At 32.2% G+C, this 20,846-nt stretch overlaps 2 protein-coding genes and 1 non-coding gene across 4 annotated transcripts; 1 reads left to right on the top strand and 2 right to left on the bottom strand.

Annotated features, from left to right (window-relative positions):
- Nucleotides 1-5,090: 5,090 nt before the first annotated feature.
- LOC133299828 (uncharacterized) lies at nucleotides 5,091-8,081 on the top strand. Its single transcript, XM_061499321.1, has one exon. It carries the CDS (start codon nucleotides 5,091-5,093, stop codon nucleotides 8,079-8,081), a length of 2,991 nt encoding a protein of 996 aa, XP_061355305.1.
- Nucleotides 8,082-8,783: 702 nt separating this feature from the next.
- On the bottom strand, nucleotides 8,784-8,855 carry TRNAT-UGU (transfer RNA threonine (anticodon UGU)). The gene has a single exon. It is a non-coding gene; the product is annotated as a tRNA-Thr (tRNA).
- A 3,272-nt stretch (nucleotides 8,856-12,127) lies between these two features.
- LOC133299825 (ubiquitin-conjugating enzyme E2-23 kDa-like) lies at nucleotides 12,128-14,930 on the bottom strand. 2 transcript variants are annotated; one of them, XM_061499319.1, is made up of 7 exons: nucleotides 14,819-14,930; nucleotides 14,621-14,700; nucleotides 14,110-14,224; nucleotides 13,913-13,965; nucleotides 13,631-13,759; nucleotides 13,121-13,208; nucleotides 12,340-12,463 (listed from the first exon to the last, which is right to left on the bottom strand). In XM_061499319.1, exons 1-6 carry the CDS (start codon nucleotides 14,860-14,862, stop codon nucleotides 13,138-13,140), a joined length of 492 nt encoding a protein of 163 aa, XP_061355303.1. In that variant the 5' UTR covers nucleotides 14,863-14,930; the 3' UTR covers nucleotides 12,340-12,463; nucleotides 13,121-13,137. The 2 variants fall into 2 exon arrangements, with proteins under 2 accessions (XP_061355302.1, XP_061355303.1); XM_061499318.1 differs by lacking the exon at nucleotides 13,121-13,208 and having other exon boundaries at nucleotides 12,128-12,463.
- Between the last annotated feature and the right edge of the window lie 5,916 nt (nucleotides 14,931-20,846).

Here is a 20,846-nt window from a genome sequence, read left to right as displayed (position 1 = left end):
AAATTTATAAATATAACCTTCCCTATATAATAATGTAGTTTGTTTACAAACTCTTACAAACTACACTAAGTAATGTATGACCGGTCATATTTCAATCAAGAATGTATGACTAGTGTGTAATTTATAAAAAAAAATTGTAAATGGATTATTCTCTTATATAGGTTATATTTACAAACTTTTTTGTTTACAAACTCTTACAAACTACACTAAGTAGGACCGGTCCTACTTAATGTAATTGCAACAAAAATTTGTAAACGGATCATGTCTCTCTCTATATATATATATATATATATATATATATATATATATATATATATATATATATAATGAGTTATACTTAATTCAGTGTCTTTTTAATTTCTTGTTTTAATTTATGAGTCAAAAGTTTAATGTCTCTGCAAGAGTTTCGAGTAACATTTGTAGTGGCGTACGAATAAAAAATTCACAAAAATCAAATTCTTTCTCAATATGAGGTAAATTTTTAGCATACTTTTAAACCATAGGATCTTTTCATTTAGTTAAAATTATGGTCCTCACAAATTTAAAAAAACTCATATTAGTCTTTAAAAAGAACTAAAATTGATCCATTTTGAATTATTTTGAATTTTTTAGGAATAACGATAGACCTTTTTATTTGCTAGGTACTAAAACGGGTATCGTAAAATTTGCTGAAGATAAAAAAAGTATTTAGTCTTAATTTAACTGATCAACAAACAGGAGTATTATGTGAAGGTGTTGGGCCCATTAATCATGAATTGGTGCCTTTCCCCTCTGGCCTAAAAGATTGGGGAGACACAGTTGTGATCGTTACCGATTTGGACTCAACTCAAAATTCAAACTATTTTTGTCTCTTTATCCTCTGTCTTAGTTGGATGTGTCTCAATCCGAGCCATTGACACCACAAATATTTCTTAATTCTAAAACATCGGGGCCGTAAATCCGAATCCGGTCTCACATGGGGGCATATGTTCCCAATCTATAATAAAAAGAGCCTTTTGGACTGACGTTGAAATGGCCTAGTGTAATTTTCCGTAAGTCAATCCAACTGTCCTTTTGGTGGAGGTGCTGCTGCTGCATCATATGGTTATGTATGGACACGGTGATCTTTTTAAATTTCACCAATTATATATTTATGAGTTTGATTTTTTTTATAGACAAATTATCTCATACAATACATAAAAAAGTGGTAAGATCCACTATAAAAAAGAAAGAGAAAGGAAAAAAATGAGTCACACTCACTTTTGAATTCAATAGAAGAGAGAGAAAAAGAAAATATAAGATTCACATATTTTTATGTATGTATAAAAAATAAAATTATTTCATACATGTGAACCCATATGAAGATAAGAGAAAATAAATAAATATGGGTCTTACGTACAACAACGACAGGTGTATAGTTATGATTCTTCACATTTAATGCTTTCATCCTTTGTATGGTTATGATTCCGTGCATTTAATGCTTTCAAGTATATATATGGCAAGTATTTGATTGTTGCACGTACAACAGCTGCAGAAATGTAAACTATATATATATATATATATATGTATATTTTTTTTTCTTCACTTTAGTTTTAGGGTGTGTTTGGTACATGTCATCTTGAAATATTGCTAGGCATTTGAAAGTGGGTAAGTAGTATGTCTATGTTTGGTGGAGGTTATTTAAAAATTTGTCTAGCTAACTCATTTGCCTAGCAATTGAACTTTATATGCAAAATTGGACCAAAAATATAGTGCTCAAATCTTACTTGGAGGGTGGTATTTGAGTAATAGTTAGCTAAGTGAAAAGGTGAACGTGAGAGATGTCAAAACTACCCTTTGATGACTTCAACATTAGTTCTCATTAGGTTTATTTTGTAATTTCAGTCTCGTTTCCCATTAATATTTTATCTTCAACCCAACATAGATTCAGGAATTTCACTCAATTTTTCCAGTAATATTTTGTCCAACCAAACAACTTGTTTTTAACTTTTTTATCTAACTCACTTTTCCTGATAAAAAAAAAATTACCTGTACCAAACGCCTCCTTAATTTTTGTCTTTATTTTTTCCCACTTCAGCTAAGTAACTACGTGATCAAGTATACAAATCTACTCCATAAATATCCAAACACGACAATATGATCAAGTATAGAAATCTATTAAATACTAAAAAATAACGAAGCAGCATCCCAGATTTTAACATCTTTTATAATATCATAATCAGATAAGATATTATTACTATTAATTAATATTCCTACAAATATCACTACCAATTCATTTCATCTTCAGATCAATTATGTTAATTCAATGATTATATTTATTTTTATGTTTGTATGATTATGAGTTCTCATATTTAATGTGAAAACATTAAACATGGAGAATTATAACCTTACTAAAAATAAATATAAAGTATTAAATACATGGAGAAGAAAGAAGATTTTTAGAAAATTAAATCAGAATTGTTGGATCAACGTAATAGATTTAACTATGAAATAAATTAAATTAGTAGTAATATTAATTAGTAGTAAGAATATCCTATATCTATTGTGATATTAAAAGGTTGGTTCTAAAAATGCGACCTCGAAAAAAGACTTTCTCGTTACTTCAAATAAAATTAGTGTAATAATCAAAGGGTCTAAAATTATCTTCAAAATGAAAAACAAAAAAGTGTGGATATTGTATAATCATTTCAATTGCAGCTTTAGGATTCGCATACGTCCTCTTCCTCTCTCTGTTCCTTTTATTTTTCCTCTATCCTCGCATATCAAATCATTGTATACATTTGCAATTTCGAAGTGAAATTTCCTTGGCATCAGTATATTTCAACATTTTTTTTCCCAATCATTTTCCTTAGCTAACATAAAATAAACTCCATTATAAATTTAGTTCCCTTGCTTTTCCAAACCTCTGACGGCTAGATCTGTGAATATGCTCATATTTCTTTCTTCTGATATGAAGATTGACGTACCCGAGTCATTCTCATCATCTTTCTTATTGGGCAGAAGCCTTAAGTGGCAATTGAATCATTTTTCAAATAAGAATATAGCATCAGTCACAAGAAAGGAGCCTCACAAATAAGTGAAAAAAATAATAATTTAAAGATTAAAGCATAAAATATTAAATAATTTTTTAACTATACCAAAAAAAAAAACTAATAAATCAGATTAAATATGTACATCACATCAACTTATAAGAAAATTATGTACAACATGAGTTTTTTTTATCTAAAAATGTGCGAAATTATCACATGATGGTAGTTTAATTTGTATTGTAAAACTGAACAATTGAGATAAAAATATGTATTCGATCCTCCTAATATTATTTTTGATAAAAGTTTAAAGTCTTGATCCTGATACCTGTCGAATCAGACTTATGGTGAAACAATAAATCAATCGGAATATTTTTTTTTAAAAAAGTGAGATGTAGCTATTGCTTAGCAATTTGCAAAAGAATATGTTTATACAAATTTCTTTGCTACCAAATATTTCATTATCAATATTAAGCTAAAATTATCTTATGAGCAATTTAGAATCTGCACAAGAAGGGGGAAATTAATCATAAAAATGTGGCAGTGAAGATCAACGGTTCCTTAGAAGTTAGAACCTCAAAAACGTCAGTCACTATGTCACACATGCCCAGCAAAGTACAAAACACCACGTTTTGTTCTGGACTATCTTAATCGAAGCTACCTTTTAAGCACCCACAGAAAAACACATAAAAAACAAAGCCAAGAACTTTAACAATGTGAATCCAAATACCGAAATCATAGTGGCTATCTGTAAGATTTAACAGTTGTATAAATGGTTGTGGAGCCTACTGCGATTCCACCATACCCAAGTCAGATCCATTTCCTTCTTCCCCCTTGACACCCATTTCTGAATCTCGCAGACATTATAAAATAAAAATAAAATAAAAATAAAATGCTACAGTAGCCAAAGATTTGAGGGAAAAAAAAAAAAAAAAAAAAAAAAAAAAAAAGAAGGCTTGAGAAGTGAAACCAGAGTCACAGAAATTATTGTGAGAGATAAAGTCTTTTATACTTACAAAGAAGCGTGCTTTTCAAAATACAGCTAGAGTTTCTGCACCTTCCCAACTGAAAAAGGTTGGTGCTTTTGTATTCATTTTCATTCAGTTTATCCTTTTTTTCTTCTCTTTCTGAAATGGGTTCTTCCGGTTAGTCTGAGTCTGAAAAACTATAATTTCTCACTTCGCTCATTGCCCTGAACTTAGCTACATTTTTGGCATTTATAGTAATGAAGTATTTCTTGATTTTCTCAGATATTTTCCTTGAGTTCGTTCTTGTAACTGTTACAGTGATTAGAGATTTGAGTGATTCTTAACGCTTAATCGTTTTGACCTTTGTAGAGAAAAAGAGATTGGTTGGTTGGAGGCGAAACAGTGAATGTACGGCACGGTGTTTTTGTTTCGCAGCCTAGTAAGTATTCAGATCTGAACCACAATATAGTTTTATCAAGCATCAATTTTATTAATCATAGATGGGTCTTTATATTTTCCTTGTCTTTGATGCCTTTTTCCTTGCTTTTGAATTTGAAGTTGAATGTTGTGAATACTATTTTAGCCGCGAGGTTTGTGTTTTGAAGTGAGTTGGGTTTGTGCCTTTCTGATTTTTTGAGTCTTGTGTTTATGCAACAACAGTAAATTTCCCAAACAGATGCTACGTTTCCTTGTGATTTCAGCTTCAAAATCTTTCTTTAAAGTAAATATTCCATTTAAGTTGACTTTCTTGCTTCCTACCAATGGTAATTACTGTTTATGAACTGACGACTTTAATTTATTTTTTTCCTTTTTGGAAATTTTGAAGTCTATAGAAGTATGACTTTGATGATGGTTGCACTATTAACTTTTTCTTAAAAGACTCACTTTGTCTGGCTTTTTTCCTTCTTTTTTACATTGTTCTTTTAAATTACTTATTTTAAGCATACTATGTAGAACATTCAGTTTTGCTTCTTTCTGCTATAATGTATGATTGGAATACATATTGTAACTGATGAAGACATTATCTCAACTTCAGAGAGCTTCTTCCTATAAATTATGGGTGCATAGGATTTCATATCTTCCATAATTGGGAAACATACCATCTGAAACTGCAAGTATGGACATTCAAGAAGAGAGCTCCACGTTTGGACCCTTGACAGCAATGAGTTCAAGGAATATGTCATCGTCATCTTCAGCATTCTTTTCAGCGAATCAGTCACCCTTCTTCTCTCCAAGATCATCATCATGTCAATTATCAGAGTCTTTGCGACCTGATGCTCCAAGTGATAGAATGCATTTATATGCTGCTCCATCCAGCACCAGGTCAGGGATTCCAGAACCAAAACCTCTAGTAAATGTTGGATTTACCTTCTCTGAGGTGACTGCATCTCCAGCTGGCTATAATTCAGGTGATTTGCAGAAAATTGATCGTATATCTTCCTCAGTTGGCATCTCTAGTAGCACCATATCTGGTTACTGCCATCCCCATGATGATGATTATTCTGGACAGAAAGAGAAGCGAAGTAAGAAAGGTAGAAACCAAAGACCGTCATCATCAACACCAGGTTCCAGATCAATTTCTTCTTACAGATTTAAGAGTTGTGATGTCTTCATAGGATTACATGGTCGTAAACCTCCTCTACTAAGATTTGCCAATTGGCTATGTGCTGAGTTAGAAATTCAAGGCATCAGTTGTTTTATGTCAGATAGGGCTGCATGTAGGAACTCTTGCAAGCTTGGCATTGCAGAGAAAGCAATGGATGTTGCTTCTTTTGGGATAGTAATTATAACAAGGAAGTCTTTCAAGAACCCATACACCATTGAGGAGCTTCAGTTTTTCTCTGGCAAGAAGAATTTGGTCCCAATATACTTTGATTTGAGTCCAGCTGATTGTCTTGTCAGGGATATAATTGAAAAGAGGGGTGAGCTGTGGGACAAACATGGAGGGGAACTTTGGCTTTTGTATGGAGGGTTGGAACAAGAGTGGAAAGATGCTGTTCATGGACTCTCTAGGGTTGAAGAATGGAAGCTGGAAGCACAGGATGGAAACTGGAGAGATTGCATACTGAGGGGTGTAACATCATTAGCAATGAGGTTAGGCCGAAGAAGTGTTGCTGAGCATTTGACAAAATGGAGAGAAAAGGTAAAAGAAAATGAGTTACCTTTCACTCGAAATGAGAATTTTATTGGTAGAAAGAAAGAGCTTTCTCAACTGGAACTTATGCTTTTTGGTGATGTTACTGGAGATTCACAGCAAGACTATATTGAACTTAAGGCGAGACATAAGAGAAGGCATTTGGCCATCGGTCGGGGCAAGAGTAATGTGCTAGATGAAAGAAATATGGGAAATGGAAGAAGGGAGGAAAAAGAACCGGTTCTATGGAAGGAGTCGGAAAAAGAGATCGAAATGCAAAGTATTGAATTTTCTCAGAGCCACTATCATTCAAAGACCAAACGTGGTGGAAAGTATAATAGGAGGAAGAAAGGAATGAAGATTTTGTATGGGAAAGGGATTGCCTGTGTATCAGGAGAATCAGGAATTGGAAAAACAGAACTTATTCTTGAGTTTGCTTACAGATTTCACCAGAGATACAAGATGGTTTTATGGATAGGAGGGGAGAGCAGGTATATAAGGCAAAACTATCTAAACCTCAGGTCCTTTTTAGATGTTGATGTGGGTGATGAGAATAGTTTGGAGAAAACAAGGATAAAAGGATTTGAAGAGCAGGAAGAAGCAGCTATTTGTAGAGTTCGCAAAGAACTTATGAGAAGCATTCCATATCTTGTGATTATTGATAACTTGGAAGGTGAAAAGGATTGGTGGGATCACAAACTAGTGATGGATCTTCTCCCTCGTTTTGGCGGAGAGACCCATGTAATTTTATCAACTTGCCTTCCTCGCATCATGAACTTGGAACCTCTGAAACTTTCATACTTATCTGGAGTTGAAGCAATGTCTCTAATGCTAGGGAGTGGCAAGGACTATCCGGTTGCAGAGGTTGATGCTCTGAGAAATATTGAGGAGAAGCTTGGAAGGTTAACTTTGGGCCTTGCCATTGTCAGTGGAATCTTGTCTGAGTTACCTATAACCCCAAGTAGGCTCTTAGATACCATAAACAGAATGCCTTTGAAGGACATGTCATGGGGCGGTAAAGAAGCTCATTCATTCAGACAGAACACTTTCCTTCTGCAACTCTTCGATGTATGTTTCTCAATATTCGATCATGCTGATGGTCCAAGGAGCTTGGCAACCAGAATGGTACTGGTAAGTGGATGGTTTGCACCTGTTGCAATTCCAGTTTCATTATTAGCACTTGCTGCTCACAAGATACCAGAAAAGCATAAGGGGACCTGTTTGTGGAGAAAATTTCTGCAATCCTTAACTTGTGGATTCTCATCCTCTCACACCAAAAAATCAGAATTAGATGCATCTTCTCTGCTTCTAAGATTTAATATTGCAAGGAGCAGTACCAAGCAAGGATATATCCAATTCAATGAACTCATCAAACTATATGCTCAGAAAAGAGAAGTTACTGGATCTGCACAAGCAATGGTTCAAGCTGTTATCAGTCAAGGGTCAATATCTCAAAATCTGGAGCATTTATGGGCTGCATGTTTTCTGCTATTCGGATTTGGTCATAATCCTGCAGTTGTTGAGCTCGAAGTTTCCGAGCTTATATATCTTGTAAAAAAAGTGGTTCTGCCTCTTGCAATTCACACTTTCATTACATACTCTCGATGCACTGTTGCTCTAGAGCTTCTGCTTCTGTGCACCAATGCCTTAGAAGCTGCGGATCAAGCATTTGTTACCCCAGTTGACAAGTGGTTTGACAAATCACTTTGTTGGAGGTCCATTCAGACTAATGCTCAATTGAACCCTTGCCTTTGGCAAGAACTGGCTTTATGTAGAGCCACTGTACTTGAGACTAGGGCCAAGCTAATGCTAAGGGGTGCTCAATTTGACATTGGGGATGATCTAATCAGGAAGGCTGTTTTTATCAGGACTTCAATTTGTGGTGAAGATCATCCAGATACCATATCTGCTCGTGAAACATTAAGCAAACTCACCAGACTAATTGCAAATGTCCGAATTCATGCTTCAGCTTAGATTTTGCACTTTGTAAGGAAACTCTAGAATTATACAAAAAGATTTATAATAAAACTAGTCCTGTATACTGTTTCATCAAACTTTCTACAGCATATTTAAAAGTCTAATATGTGATGCCTTCCATTTTTCTTGACTTAAATTATCTGGCACATGTATAGTGTGTCTCCTCATATAAATGCTGTAAATACTTTTTGATTACATTGTTATTTCCCACTGTTACACTATTGGCACACGGGAATAAGTAATTAATTTTGTTTTTATTTGGTGGAGGTCTTAGCCTCCGACTCCAACTAGTTTGGAATAAAGATGATATTGATGTTGTTGGAAGTCTTAGTCTCTGAGGCATTCAACTATGCATCATCTGGTAGTTCAAGGAGTTACATGTTGTTAGAGTGCTTGACTTCATATTTTTACGCCTCTTCCTGTTGATAAGAGTTTTTTTTTTGTTATCTTTGTTAACTTTGACATTTCTAGTTCCCTACAAGTAGATGATCCCTATTCTCTGAGTTAATTTCTTTTAATCTCATTATCTGTACTGTACACCTTGAAAATTTATTCATTGATCAAGATGATTACTGATAACAGAACCTGGGAGTTTTTCTGTGTCATTTGTGTCCGCATGAATGGTCATTCCTCAATCCTCACTTAACATATATTGGTAATTCCAGATCAGAAAATATAAAAATGAAAAATAAACATATATGCCCTCACGCAGGATCGAACTACGGACCTTCAGTTTACAAGACTGACGCTCTACCACTGAGCTATAAGGGCCAAGTGATGATAGTGGGTATTATTTACAATATATAGCAAACCTCCACTACTACTCCATCGATAAGTGTTTGATTTTTTGTGTATGTATTTGAAATTTTTATCCAAAAACAAACTAAATAAATGGCTTTTTATAAATAATAATTTTTATTTTTATGAAACTATTATTGCTATAGGAAGTTTAGCACAGGACCAAACATGCACCTAAGTCTACCCAAAAAAAGTAATTTTTAAGCAAATTCATGCGTCTTCCTTCTACATATAGATAATAGATAAATATTTCAAATCATATGAAATTTCATCTGTTTTAAGAACTCAAACAGTTTTTAAATGTTTTCATAAGCCCTCTTTGGATTTTTCCTAATTCAAAATATTTCCTGGGGGGATTTTTGTAAATTTTTTAATACGAGAAATTTGTGTAATACTATCATAATATAAGAAAGATGGAAGTAACTGAGTAACAAGTATTGACAAATGATAACAAATGCAGATCTGATCTGCAATATGCTTGATATAGAAAGCACGGATGACTTTTTTCTTCGGTTCATAAATACAAAGTTCCAACAATTTCAATGTCTTTTCACATGGTTCCGGTTTTTTGTGATACTAGAAGTACTCCATTTTTCTCTTGGCTGGTTTTGGAAATTGTACTTTAGAAAAGCACAACGGAAATATGACAGATCTATATCTATGGACTATGGTTGGCCTGGAAAGAAACTGGGTTGGGTAACTTAATGATTGATTCATTTAGAAATAGTAAATTCAACTTGGTCTCTTTAATTTGTGGTACTCAATAATATTACATGAGGTTTAATTTTACTAAATCAAAGCTTACCCCGTTTTCAGGTGTGATTTTTAATTTATTTTATTTCTTCTATACCCCCATTTGCTAAATTAACAAGCCAATCTCAGATGATCATGACCGGTTAAGCCATCAGAGCAAAATTTTGACATGCATTGACTCGTTTAGATAATTCTACAAATAAAGTGCCTTTTTTCATTGGTGCAACCGTGCAACCTAATTAGAAAGATTGTTTTATTTTATTTTATTTATATGTTGTCAGATTTAATGATTTTGTATATACTAAGCAGTAAGCATAATACAATAGAATGTGTTATCGACACATATAAGGGGTCATATTCTAAAAAGGCCTTAAAAGAGAAAATTAAGACAAATACGGTAAAACATCAATCAAGGATGTTAATTCTAATATTACAACAACGAATCTGGATGCGGGCCCTCAGAAGAGTCACCCAAGGTCCGAAATTTCAATACCCATATATAAACTTGTAAATAAGAGGTAAAATCTGCAAGTATGATTAATTCTCTCTATTATTGTTATACTGTCATTATGCATACATAGCACTCATATGGCTAATGCCGTTATTATTATTGCACTTTGATATACTAAACTACGCTGTTATTATTAGTCCACTTTGATCTACTTAACTGAAAGATATCTAATCCATAAATATTTAAGAGAGCTCGTAGATTCAACATCAACTCACTAGTCCCTTCTTAACTAGATATCTTTATTTTTAGACCGATCAGAATGAAAATAAAAAAGTTAGTTTATAAAAAATATTCATGTAAATTTTCTAATTTTAGCATGAATATCCTGTTTTTCATCATAAGTGAATTAGTTGAGGTGCGTGCAAGTTGTTATTATTTTTTTAAACCCACTAAAAATATGTTATAACCAAGTACTAGAATTTTTTTTATCTTAATTTGATTTGATTTATTTCTTTCCTTTTATGAAGGAAGATTTATCATATTTCTAAGTAACTGGACAAACCACAATTGACATTCAAATTTTTTTTTTGGGTACAATTGGCATTCGATTTTAATTTCTAAATGAAACCAACATTCCTATCTCCAATACACTTTTAATTATTATTATTTTCACTAGTGCACTTAAAATTGATTCTCACACATTCAGAAGAAATTGGCCATAAATTTGATGCCTATCTATGTGGTTGTCTAACATTTATTTGTATGTTTGTTCAGAATTTCATTTATGTTTCTATGTCATTGTTTTACTCTAAAATCGACCATAATTTTATTTATGTGTAATTGTATTTAATGATTATTTTATATACTAAAGACAATAGACAAGACTTTTCCGAAGTGAAATTATCTCAGATAAATAATCCTTTACTCATTTTTAAAAAATCTCACTTTAGAATTTCTCTCCCTCCCAAATACTAAAATGAATCTTTTCCGGATATAACACAACCAAATACTAAAATAAAAATAAGTGTTTCAATTGAATTTGTTCTAAATTTTAACCTTCTCATCTACTAAAAATTAACCTTCTCCATTGTTCTAAAAATTAAAATAAAATCCCTCATTTTGAATTTTTCACCTAGCAAACCTATTTATGTTTATTCTTTAAGACACGTATATACTTTCCAATTTACATTCAATTTATTTGGTATAAAGGAATATTTTCCTTCCTCTCTTTATTTTCCAATCGTATCACATCCTAAAAAGTTTAAAGTCGTAGACATATCTTTGAGTTATCATTAATCCTAACGTTCATCATTGGATTTGATCGAAGGTTCGAAGCAGCACCAGAAATTACGAGAATCAAACCTTGCAAAATTCCGCAGCAGGCCGCATTATTAGGAGAGAGATATTTCTCAAATTCACCATTAGATCAAGCTCAAGCTTTGACAGAAATTCCACTACTTATGGCTTTAGAGTTTGACCATTTGGATTTTCAATTGGAGCTTCCTACGAGAGTTTTGTGCAATAAAAAACAGAGGATATCAATAATTTTGTCCTGTTTAGGGTGATGAGATTCATAGAGAGATTTTTCTTTGATCAGCCATTGGATCGTCGTCAAATTTGGTTAGTGTATTCCTCTCATCTAATCGTTGAAATTTTCGAATGAAGTTTTGTGATGATTGAAATGAATTTTAGCCAAAACACTATTTTTGTAACTACCTTTTCTCTTTTGGTACAACTTGAGTTCAAGTTATTCATTGGCTTTCTACTTGTTTGTAGCTAGAGTTAGATAACTTGTAATATCACTTTTGTTTATACTAAAGAATTTAGGTGGATTCTGAAACCGGTCCTGTATTTTTTACAGAAGGTTTTCATATTAAAATTGATTGTGTTATTCTTGCATTGCTATTGGCATATCAATTAGCTTGTGATAAACCATTGATGTTCATTTGAAGAGAAATTAGTGTTATTTTTCCAAACAAAACAACAGTGAGAGGGCACAAAGTCAAACTAAAAGTTTAAATAAATGCATTCTTAAGCCAAACCAACTTGAACCTTCAAGTTACAAAAGTAAATATCTCAAACATTTAAATCATAAATCAATTTACACAACCACCATGAAATAGAAAGATTAAAGGTGAGAATTTTTCCTTCAACCTTCAGAATTGATCTCTCTTCCAATTCCAAGACCCAAATATCATATCATTTACAAGCAAGACTGTAAATAAGGCAGGCATTGTATGTAAATTTTAAGGATCAGGTTGGCCAGCAAGGCCCTCATCACTAGAGGCATAATTTTCTTCACTCAGCTCATCCTCACTAGAACTTTCCTCCTGAGAAGCTCCAACATCTTCTGGCTTGGCATATTTTTGACAATATTCTGTTCATTGGCTCTCAAAAGTTAATATATATAAAAGCAGGTGCAAAGAATAGAGCAACAGATCGAGATATGGTAGACATTAGACTGGTATACCAATGCGGCATACCATATTATACGCTATAAATTTGAACGAATGACAAAAACATGGCCAATGAAATTGTCTGGTTGGTATGGTTCATGCATTGCTTCTGGAGCTCAGGATGTCTTACAATTAGTTAATGGTAGATCTCCAAGAACTCTTTCTGATGAGGATATAAGATTCAAATGAAGCACTAGCAGAGTAGAATTTATATGACAGTAAATTGAAAATGACTAGCTTTGATCAGAAACTCAACCACCTAAAAATTGTTTTGCATTTACATGCTAAGCACTTTATAATAGCCCAGTTATCAACAACGCATTCAACATTACAGCATGATAAGTAACACAAGGTATATGTTGCCATTTGAGTATTGAAATTCAGAAGCTCTTCAAAGTTCAAACACACCCACCCTACACTCATTAATTATTATAGAGAGGGATTGATAAAAAATCGTAAGGAATGCAATGGAAATAGGTCATGCAATTTGCTATTTATCAAAACAAAAAATCAAGCAAGAAAATCTCAGTATTGTATATAAAATGCTAGGACTTCTTCACTATCAGTTATTTGCTTACTGAAAAATGAATCAATGTTAGTAGATATAAATTCTAGGCTGGTACACAATTCTTGACATTGAGAAATCCATATTCCATAGTAGCAACCCTGAAACAATGAATAATGCAAAAGCTCTGAACACGAATCCCAACCTGAAAGCTTTAAGCAAGATAAAATTGGACAAGAGTGTGGCAGCTGACATGTGTGTTGGCAAGTGAGGACATAAAACATTGAATTCTGTTGGTTTCAGGAGTGATTTTGGCTAGGGTCCTTCATGAAAGGACAAGTGAAACTTTATCTAAGATTAATTTCTGTTCATATTTGGGAGGTGTGGGCAATCATTTTGCACAGACTTGATCCTTCAAAGCTTTTTATTAACCAATTGATGATATCTCACTCCAATTGAAATTTGATGAGAATATACTGTAGTCAACCATAAAGAAGAAACCTTCATACTTATAACATAGCTTACCTGAGTATATAAGAAGCATTCTAATTTTATACTATGGAAACTTGATAAAGATTATTACCTTTGACTTTTAGTTCATATGCAGCATGATCTCGCATCATCAAAGCAGCAGCATCACCATTCAATGGATCTGATGCGTTAGGGTACAGAAGAAGCTGAGGAAGAAACACTTCAAACACATTAACAAGGTCTGCATGGAAATAAGAAAAATGAATTACCAAATCTTAAGGTAGTGGCACTAACAAACAAGCAAGGTTGAATCAAATGCATAGTAAGTATACGTATACTAATTCTTTAACAGCAATATATATTATAGAAAGTAAAGGTTGTTAATATTGCTTACCAAACATGGGACTCCAGGTTTGGTTAATAACATCTAAGCAAACTGAACCAGACCTAAATATCAGGGAAAACCATATGAATGAGCTACATAATTTTGCAATGTGCTTGTGCAACAGCCAAGAAAGGTCCCATAGAGGAAAGTGATGCTGCTTAAATATGATGCAAAAAATGAAGCTTTGGTTGTTGTTTACAACTCACATTTCATCAACATTAGGGTGGTAAATTTTATTGACAAAACCAATAGACGGAGACTTATAAGGATAAGCATCAGGTAGCTCCACTCTTATCTTCCACACACCTTCTTGATAAGGACCTGCACATGATTCACAGAAAGGTGAACGAAAAAAGAGAGGAAAAAAAAAAAAACAGTTCAGTTCAGTTCAGTTCCATCTTTTAAGTTAACCAGGCATAGATCCTAATGCAATTAATTCTCATTGAGGAAAATGGGCAAACAATTAAGCTGCAAAAGTTAAGTAAAAGTAGAAGACCACAGTGAACAATCATAATTCAGCAGCTGTTGACTGCTGATCCAAAAACTGAACACCCCACATTGAATTCAAACGGATACAGTTTATACTTAAAGGAAGAAATCTCAATGGAGACACAGAAATAGGTCCACTAAAGAGAACAACACCATATCAATCATCAGATGATGGAGATAACAAAATTAAAATAAAAAAAGTATGACACAAGGGATGCAAAAATTTACTGTCTTTAGGTCCATGGAATTCCACAAAGAACTCCTGCATGCCATCGTTGATCATCTCCACCTTGTAATCACTCATCATCCTGATTCATATCAATCCAACCCACCCCATATAAAAAAAAAGGTAAATTTAGACAATAAACTCTTTTTGAAATCGAAAAAAAAAACAACAACAAAAAATGTTCCGAACAGATTACAGACAGCTTCATCAAGTCCATGTCTCGGCGTTTGCTTGGGGAAGACATTGTCTTTCTCTCTCTCTCTTTCTCTCTCTGTGTACCTTTTGTTCTTGTGGGTGCTGCTGGCTTACACACAAACTTTGTGAAAGGCTAAGAGAGTAATTGAATAAGATACAAGACAGTGAGAAGCTTACTTCTAAGACCACGGTCCAAAAACAACATCATCCCAAACCCAAACAAAACCCAAATCCAAACTGGCTTACACGTAAAAAAAAGTGTTTATGTTATTTGATCATAATCTCTTCTCTTATTTATTGATAATAAGATAAGAGAAATAAAAATATATAAATTTTAAATAAGTGACTACATTGACCATTTTTTTTTACCTAAGAAGATCCAAATTTCAATTGGTTTAGACTCAGTGATGAAAAATTATGACCATAAATAACAGTGCAGTGAGTTTTTTAGGAAGTTTTTACTTTTTTAATATTCTTTAAAATCTAATATATACTTAATATCATTGCATTAAAAAAAGAGAAGAGGGAAAATCTATTGATTTTATTTATTTTTTATTTTGAAAAAAATGTGTAGAAAGGGTAATGACAACATTTTATAGACATCCTTCTCATGTCCCTGCGCCTTAATTTGGCTATCCCATTAACTGCACTTTATTATGTGCATGAATGACATCATTCTTGATCATTATAGCACTCCACACGACTTTTAAATTTTTAAATGTTTTTAAATAAGTTTTATTAATTATTTATATTTTTTTACATGTTCTAAAAATTTTAAAGGGGAAGGAAGTTTCTTTATTTTTTAGTCAAGTCAAACCATCAACTTCAACAAAAACTTACAATATTGCCTTTAGCTAAATTCATACCATGGATTGAAACAAACCATGTGCTAATAAGGTCACTTAAAAAAAATATGGATTCCACTTTTTCATCATGATTAAAAATATTGCATGCTTAAATCAACAAAATATTAGTGTATTATGCATAATATGATATGACAGAATTAAAACATTTTTTAGATAGCAATAGACTTACCATAACTGTTTCCTTTGATTATGAAGTTTGATGAATTTAATCATGTATAATTTTGGAAATAATAATAAAAAGAATAAGATAGTATTTAAAGCTTAAAAAATAAGGAAAAAAATGATAAGAAATATAGCTTTATATATGTGAGTGTGCGTGCGTACACGTGCATATTCATAGAGATGTATATATACGTGTGTGTGAAAATTTATGTGTATTTGGACGAATAAGTGGGTAACATAAAATATGTTTCCACAACTTACATTTCTTAAAATCTTTTTTCTAATTAAAAGTATAAGATTTTAATTATCAATTTTTTAATAATTACCAAATTTTTATTATGAAATATTGTGATGTCCTATGTGATTATTTCGAAAAGTTTGATTTAATTGTAAGTTTACATATAATTTGGACAATCATCAAAATATCTGAAAAATTACATCAAAGCTTAAAAAAATTATTGTACTATAAAACTTATAAAAAAATTATTATTGTTTTTTATTTAAGTTTCATTTAATTAGAGATTATTATATTTGTGTAACTAAATTATGGATAATTTATTGCTTGAAATTTGAATCTTATGAGTTTTTATTTTTATTTTAACACTTCATATTTTCAATTTAGATTACACTAGTACATTCAAAAACATTAAAAAAATTCTATAACTCATTTATGTATGTTTTATATCTAGATACAATGTATGTTTTGACGATAATAAAGAGGTAACATAAAAAGATAAGAGCTGGTTAAGAACAAAAAGCATTAATCATGTGTGAAAATTGAAGATACATGATTAAGTCACCCAAGAAGTATAATGAGATATTAAAGTGGCGAGAACATAGATGAATTATGAAGAAAGCTAACAATGGATCAAGAGCAACAAAGAAGAATAAGAGAAGCTAAAGTCACAAGACATGGTAAAAGAAGATCAAGTCCAACATAGTATCAATTATTGCTAATCAAGTCAAAGCATCAAGTTCAAGTAAAGAACTAAGATCCAAGACCCAAGACTTGAAGTTAAATCCAAAATCATATTTAGAATATATCTTAGGACTTAGAGATATATGTAAGTGTATATGTTGATTTGCATTGCATAAGCTTGAAGTTAACATTTTTTCATAAAGCATATTTCATGGTGTTTTAGTTCTTGAAAATGATTTGAAAAATCTAAGGAAAATGTTTTTGACATGTTTGAGAACCCCAAAATAATTTTTCAAAATTAAGAACATGTTCATAGAGTGGTCGGAGTCCTTTGGAATCAAATTGGACTGAGTTTACCGTAAAATATCACTTTTGTCGGAAAAATATCTATTACTGTTTGAAAAGTAACAGAATATTTTCTATCTGAAAGAAAGTAATCAAATACTTTTGAAAAGTAATCATATACTAACTAGCCAAAAAGCGTGTAATAACTATAAATGACTAATTTTCAATGGAAACACAGTATATTCATTCCAAATAGCTCTTAAACATATTGGGCACCATTTGTACACATTCTAAGAGTGTTTTGAAAGTAGAAAGAGCTTCATAAACATTCACTGAATCATGTACACAAATCAATCAATCTTGAGCTCATTCTTGCAAATTCATTATACTCACTTAGAGATTCAATTTGTATACTTGCTCTTTGAGAGGGTTATCATTTGATCATCATTATCCTACTATAAAATTATATTATAAGCTTGTCAAGAACCCAAGAAGCTTGGCGGTTGAAATGTTTCTAAACACTCGTGATGCTCAGAGGTTATAAGTTTACTAAGCACAAGTGAAACTTAGTGGATTGTAAGGTTTCCAAGAACCTAAAATCTTGGAGGTCGTAGAGGTTTATCAAGTACCCATGAAGCTTGACCTATAGTGAAAAATTGATCGATCAACTTCAGTCTGGACATAAGTCACAAGTGGTAGTGACCGAATTATGATATATAGTATTTGTAATTCTTTAAATTCTAAACTCTTTATTTCTAGCACTTTAATTGTTTCTTTGATATTTTGTATGTGCTAGTATAAGTTCTATAATTGTGATACAATATATGTTACGGATTGTTTGAACATATTGATTAACTTTTTAAATATAAAAGTTTGCTTGAAATAATAATTTAGAAATAAGAAAAGGATTTTTGTAAAAAATTCATAATACTCAATTTACCTCTCTTCTGAGTATGGAAGCCACATTCCTAACATCATATTCATTACCCAAGCCTATTATGTTAAAATTGGTATTCCACAGTAAAACTTGTAAATTTAATTAAAAATGAATTTGATAGCATTAGCTAAAATAAAGAAGTAATTTTACAGCACTAATAGTGATGCATTGTCCACTCGGATCTTATGCATTGTTCTCTCTTTAAATTAAATGAGCTCTTGTGTAAAAGAACATGTTAGAAAAATATAATACAAATATAATATAAAATCATTAATTGAACCTTCACTTAATTGCTTATAGAATCTAGTTTTGTTTCTACATTAGAATACACATATTATTTTGTTTCGATAATGCATTAGTTTTCTGCATTATATAAATTGATTTGGGTACAACTTAGAACTTGAATTTTTCAACTTTACCGTTTGTTGCAAGTTAATATTTCATGATTTGCTCAATGAGTAGTAAACTCAATCAAAATGTAGTTATATTTCAACTTTACCATTTGTCACAAGGGATAGTTATATTTACAAACTTTTTATTTACAAATTCTTACAAATTACATTATGTACTCCCAAAAGTATACTATGTATTTTCGAGAGTACATAGTATAATTTGCAAAAATTTATAAAAAAAATTTTGTAAACGGATCATTCCACTTTGTTATAAGCAAAAATTTTATGATAAGTTATCAAGTCCTATAGTTATATTCCTCATAATTCACTCACTAGATTGTAAATTCATCCAAATTGTGATTATATATTTTCAAGCAAAGTCACTGCTTCATTTCTTCAATTTGATCATGAAGTTTGTTATTGAACCGTTAGATCTGTTTCCCTTGTTGGTGAAATATCTCAATATTGCTCTTAAGATGCACTAGTATATATGGATCAAAACTTTATGGAAGAGTCATTGTGACTCTGAGTATCTCAAGTGAAGATTGAGAAATGAGGATGATAAAAAGGCATGATGATGAATGCAAGACTCCTTTTCAATGGTTGAAGTATTTATACGTAGGAAAATATTCTCTAATCATGTCATGAGGCAAATGCACCTCCCAAACGGATATGAGGTGAGCTGGTGTAGAGAGTGAGAAATATTTTATTATGAGGGTCTAAAAATCTCTATTTGAGAAAGTAGGAGAATGATTCCTTAAATGAGTTTAAAGATTACCCCAAAAACATAGTTGGTGAGACCAATCCAAAACAATTATAATTATTATAAGTGAGCCCAATACATTATTTATGTAACCAAAAGTAAAATCTTAAATTATTTAAATAAAATAATTTTTTAATTTATATTTCAACAATAGTATTTCGGATATCAAAGTATGTTGTGAAGCCTAAGGTGACAGATGTGATTAAATTGTAGGTTTATGTGTAATTTAGGCAATAATCAAAATATAGGAAAATTGTGTCAAAATTTAATAGATTATATTTTATAATACAAAACTTAAAAAATAATAATATTATTATTATCTATTTAAATTTCATTTAATTGGAGACTTGTCATATTAGATTAACTAAGGTATGCATCATGACTCCTAGGATAATGTGGTGGTGTTTTTTTTTTAACATCTCATAGTTCCAATATAAACTGTACTAGCATATAAAAAAAAAAACTAGCAATTAAATGCTCTAACACAGTTCCAAATGTATCATTTCATTACTCAAGTCTATAATGCCAAAATTGGCAATTTTTCCTGGTAGAATTTTTTTTTAAGAGAAAGAAACGTCATCCCGGCGAAAAAATTTAAATATTGCTTTTATAATAACAAAGTACGCAAACGTAGGCGTTTTGAAACTATTTACGCAGGTATAGCATCCAAACATGTCCACATGAGGCGTGACCAGGAGAGGAAAGAGAGACGCTCATGTGAGGCGTGAGCCATTAGAGACACGCCCATATGGGGCGTGATCTAGAGGAGAGAGACACGCCCATGTGGGGCATGAGCCAGGAGAGAGACACGCCCACATGGGACGTGATCCAGGTGGAAATCCTGCCCAATCAGGGTGTGAGTGGCCCAATTATACCCTGTTATACCTCTCTCCTCTCTACACTCTTCACAACTCTTCTCACTCATTATACTTATACTCCTACATTCATTTGCACTTGTTTATTCATATTTTGTTTTGTGTTTTTCATTATTATTTTTAAGAATGAGTTCAAATTTTGGTTCTATTCGTGTTGTTCTAAATTATAACGGTAGAAAAGAGGAAAGTCATCGCGATGTTGTTTTTGTAGGCGAGAAAAGGCCATCATGTATTAAGCGTAACTCAACTGTTGCGGAATTGCATCAGAAAATTCGACAAAAATAATGTCTCGAAGACAACCAATCGATCACTCTGGTCACGACAAGATTATGACAATGTGAACAATACATTAGTTTGCAAGTGGTCAATGACGAAGACATAGATATGGTAATGGAAGAATTCTTGAACCAGTCTAGAAAGGATTTCTTAGAGTTGTACGTGGATACTGCCAGAGAGGAGGATGTTATGTTACTAATGAGGTCAGTTGCTTGCAATTCTCCTCGTAATGCATCCTCATCTGCTGCTCCAGCTGTTAACATGTCTGAGGAAGATGAACATGACCCTATCTGGGTTATGGATGACGACTATGACGATGACGGTGAGGAAAATATTGCAATAGAGGATCGTCTTCTTGCAGAGGATGCGAGTGCTTCGGACAATGACGAAGAATGTGGCAGGTCCGCTACTCAAATCCAGCCATGACATGATTTGGGGGAGTCTCGAATCGTAGAACATCATGACATAGCCTCGAGTCAAATACCAGAACATCCTGAAGGTATATTAGGAAACAACTCATATATGCATATATGGTTTTGTTGATGTAATTAATTCTTG

Source organism: Gastrolobium bilobum, unplaced genomic scaffold (genome assembly GCF_033153095.1).
Source record: "Gastrolobium bilobum isolate Gb01-03AN ecotype WA unplaced genomic scaffold, APGP_CSIRO_Gbil_v1 utg16950, whole genome shotgun sequence".
Classification (NCBI taxonomy): Eukaryota; Viridiplantae; Streptophyta; class Magnoliopsida; order Fabales; family Fabaceae; genus Gastrolobium; species Gastrolobium bilobum.
This window is presented reverse-complemented; position numbering and strand designations above follow the sequence as displayed.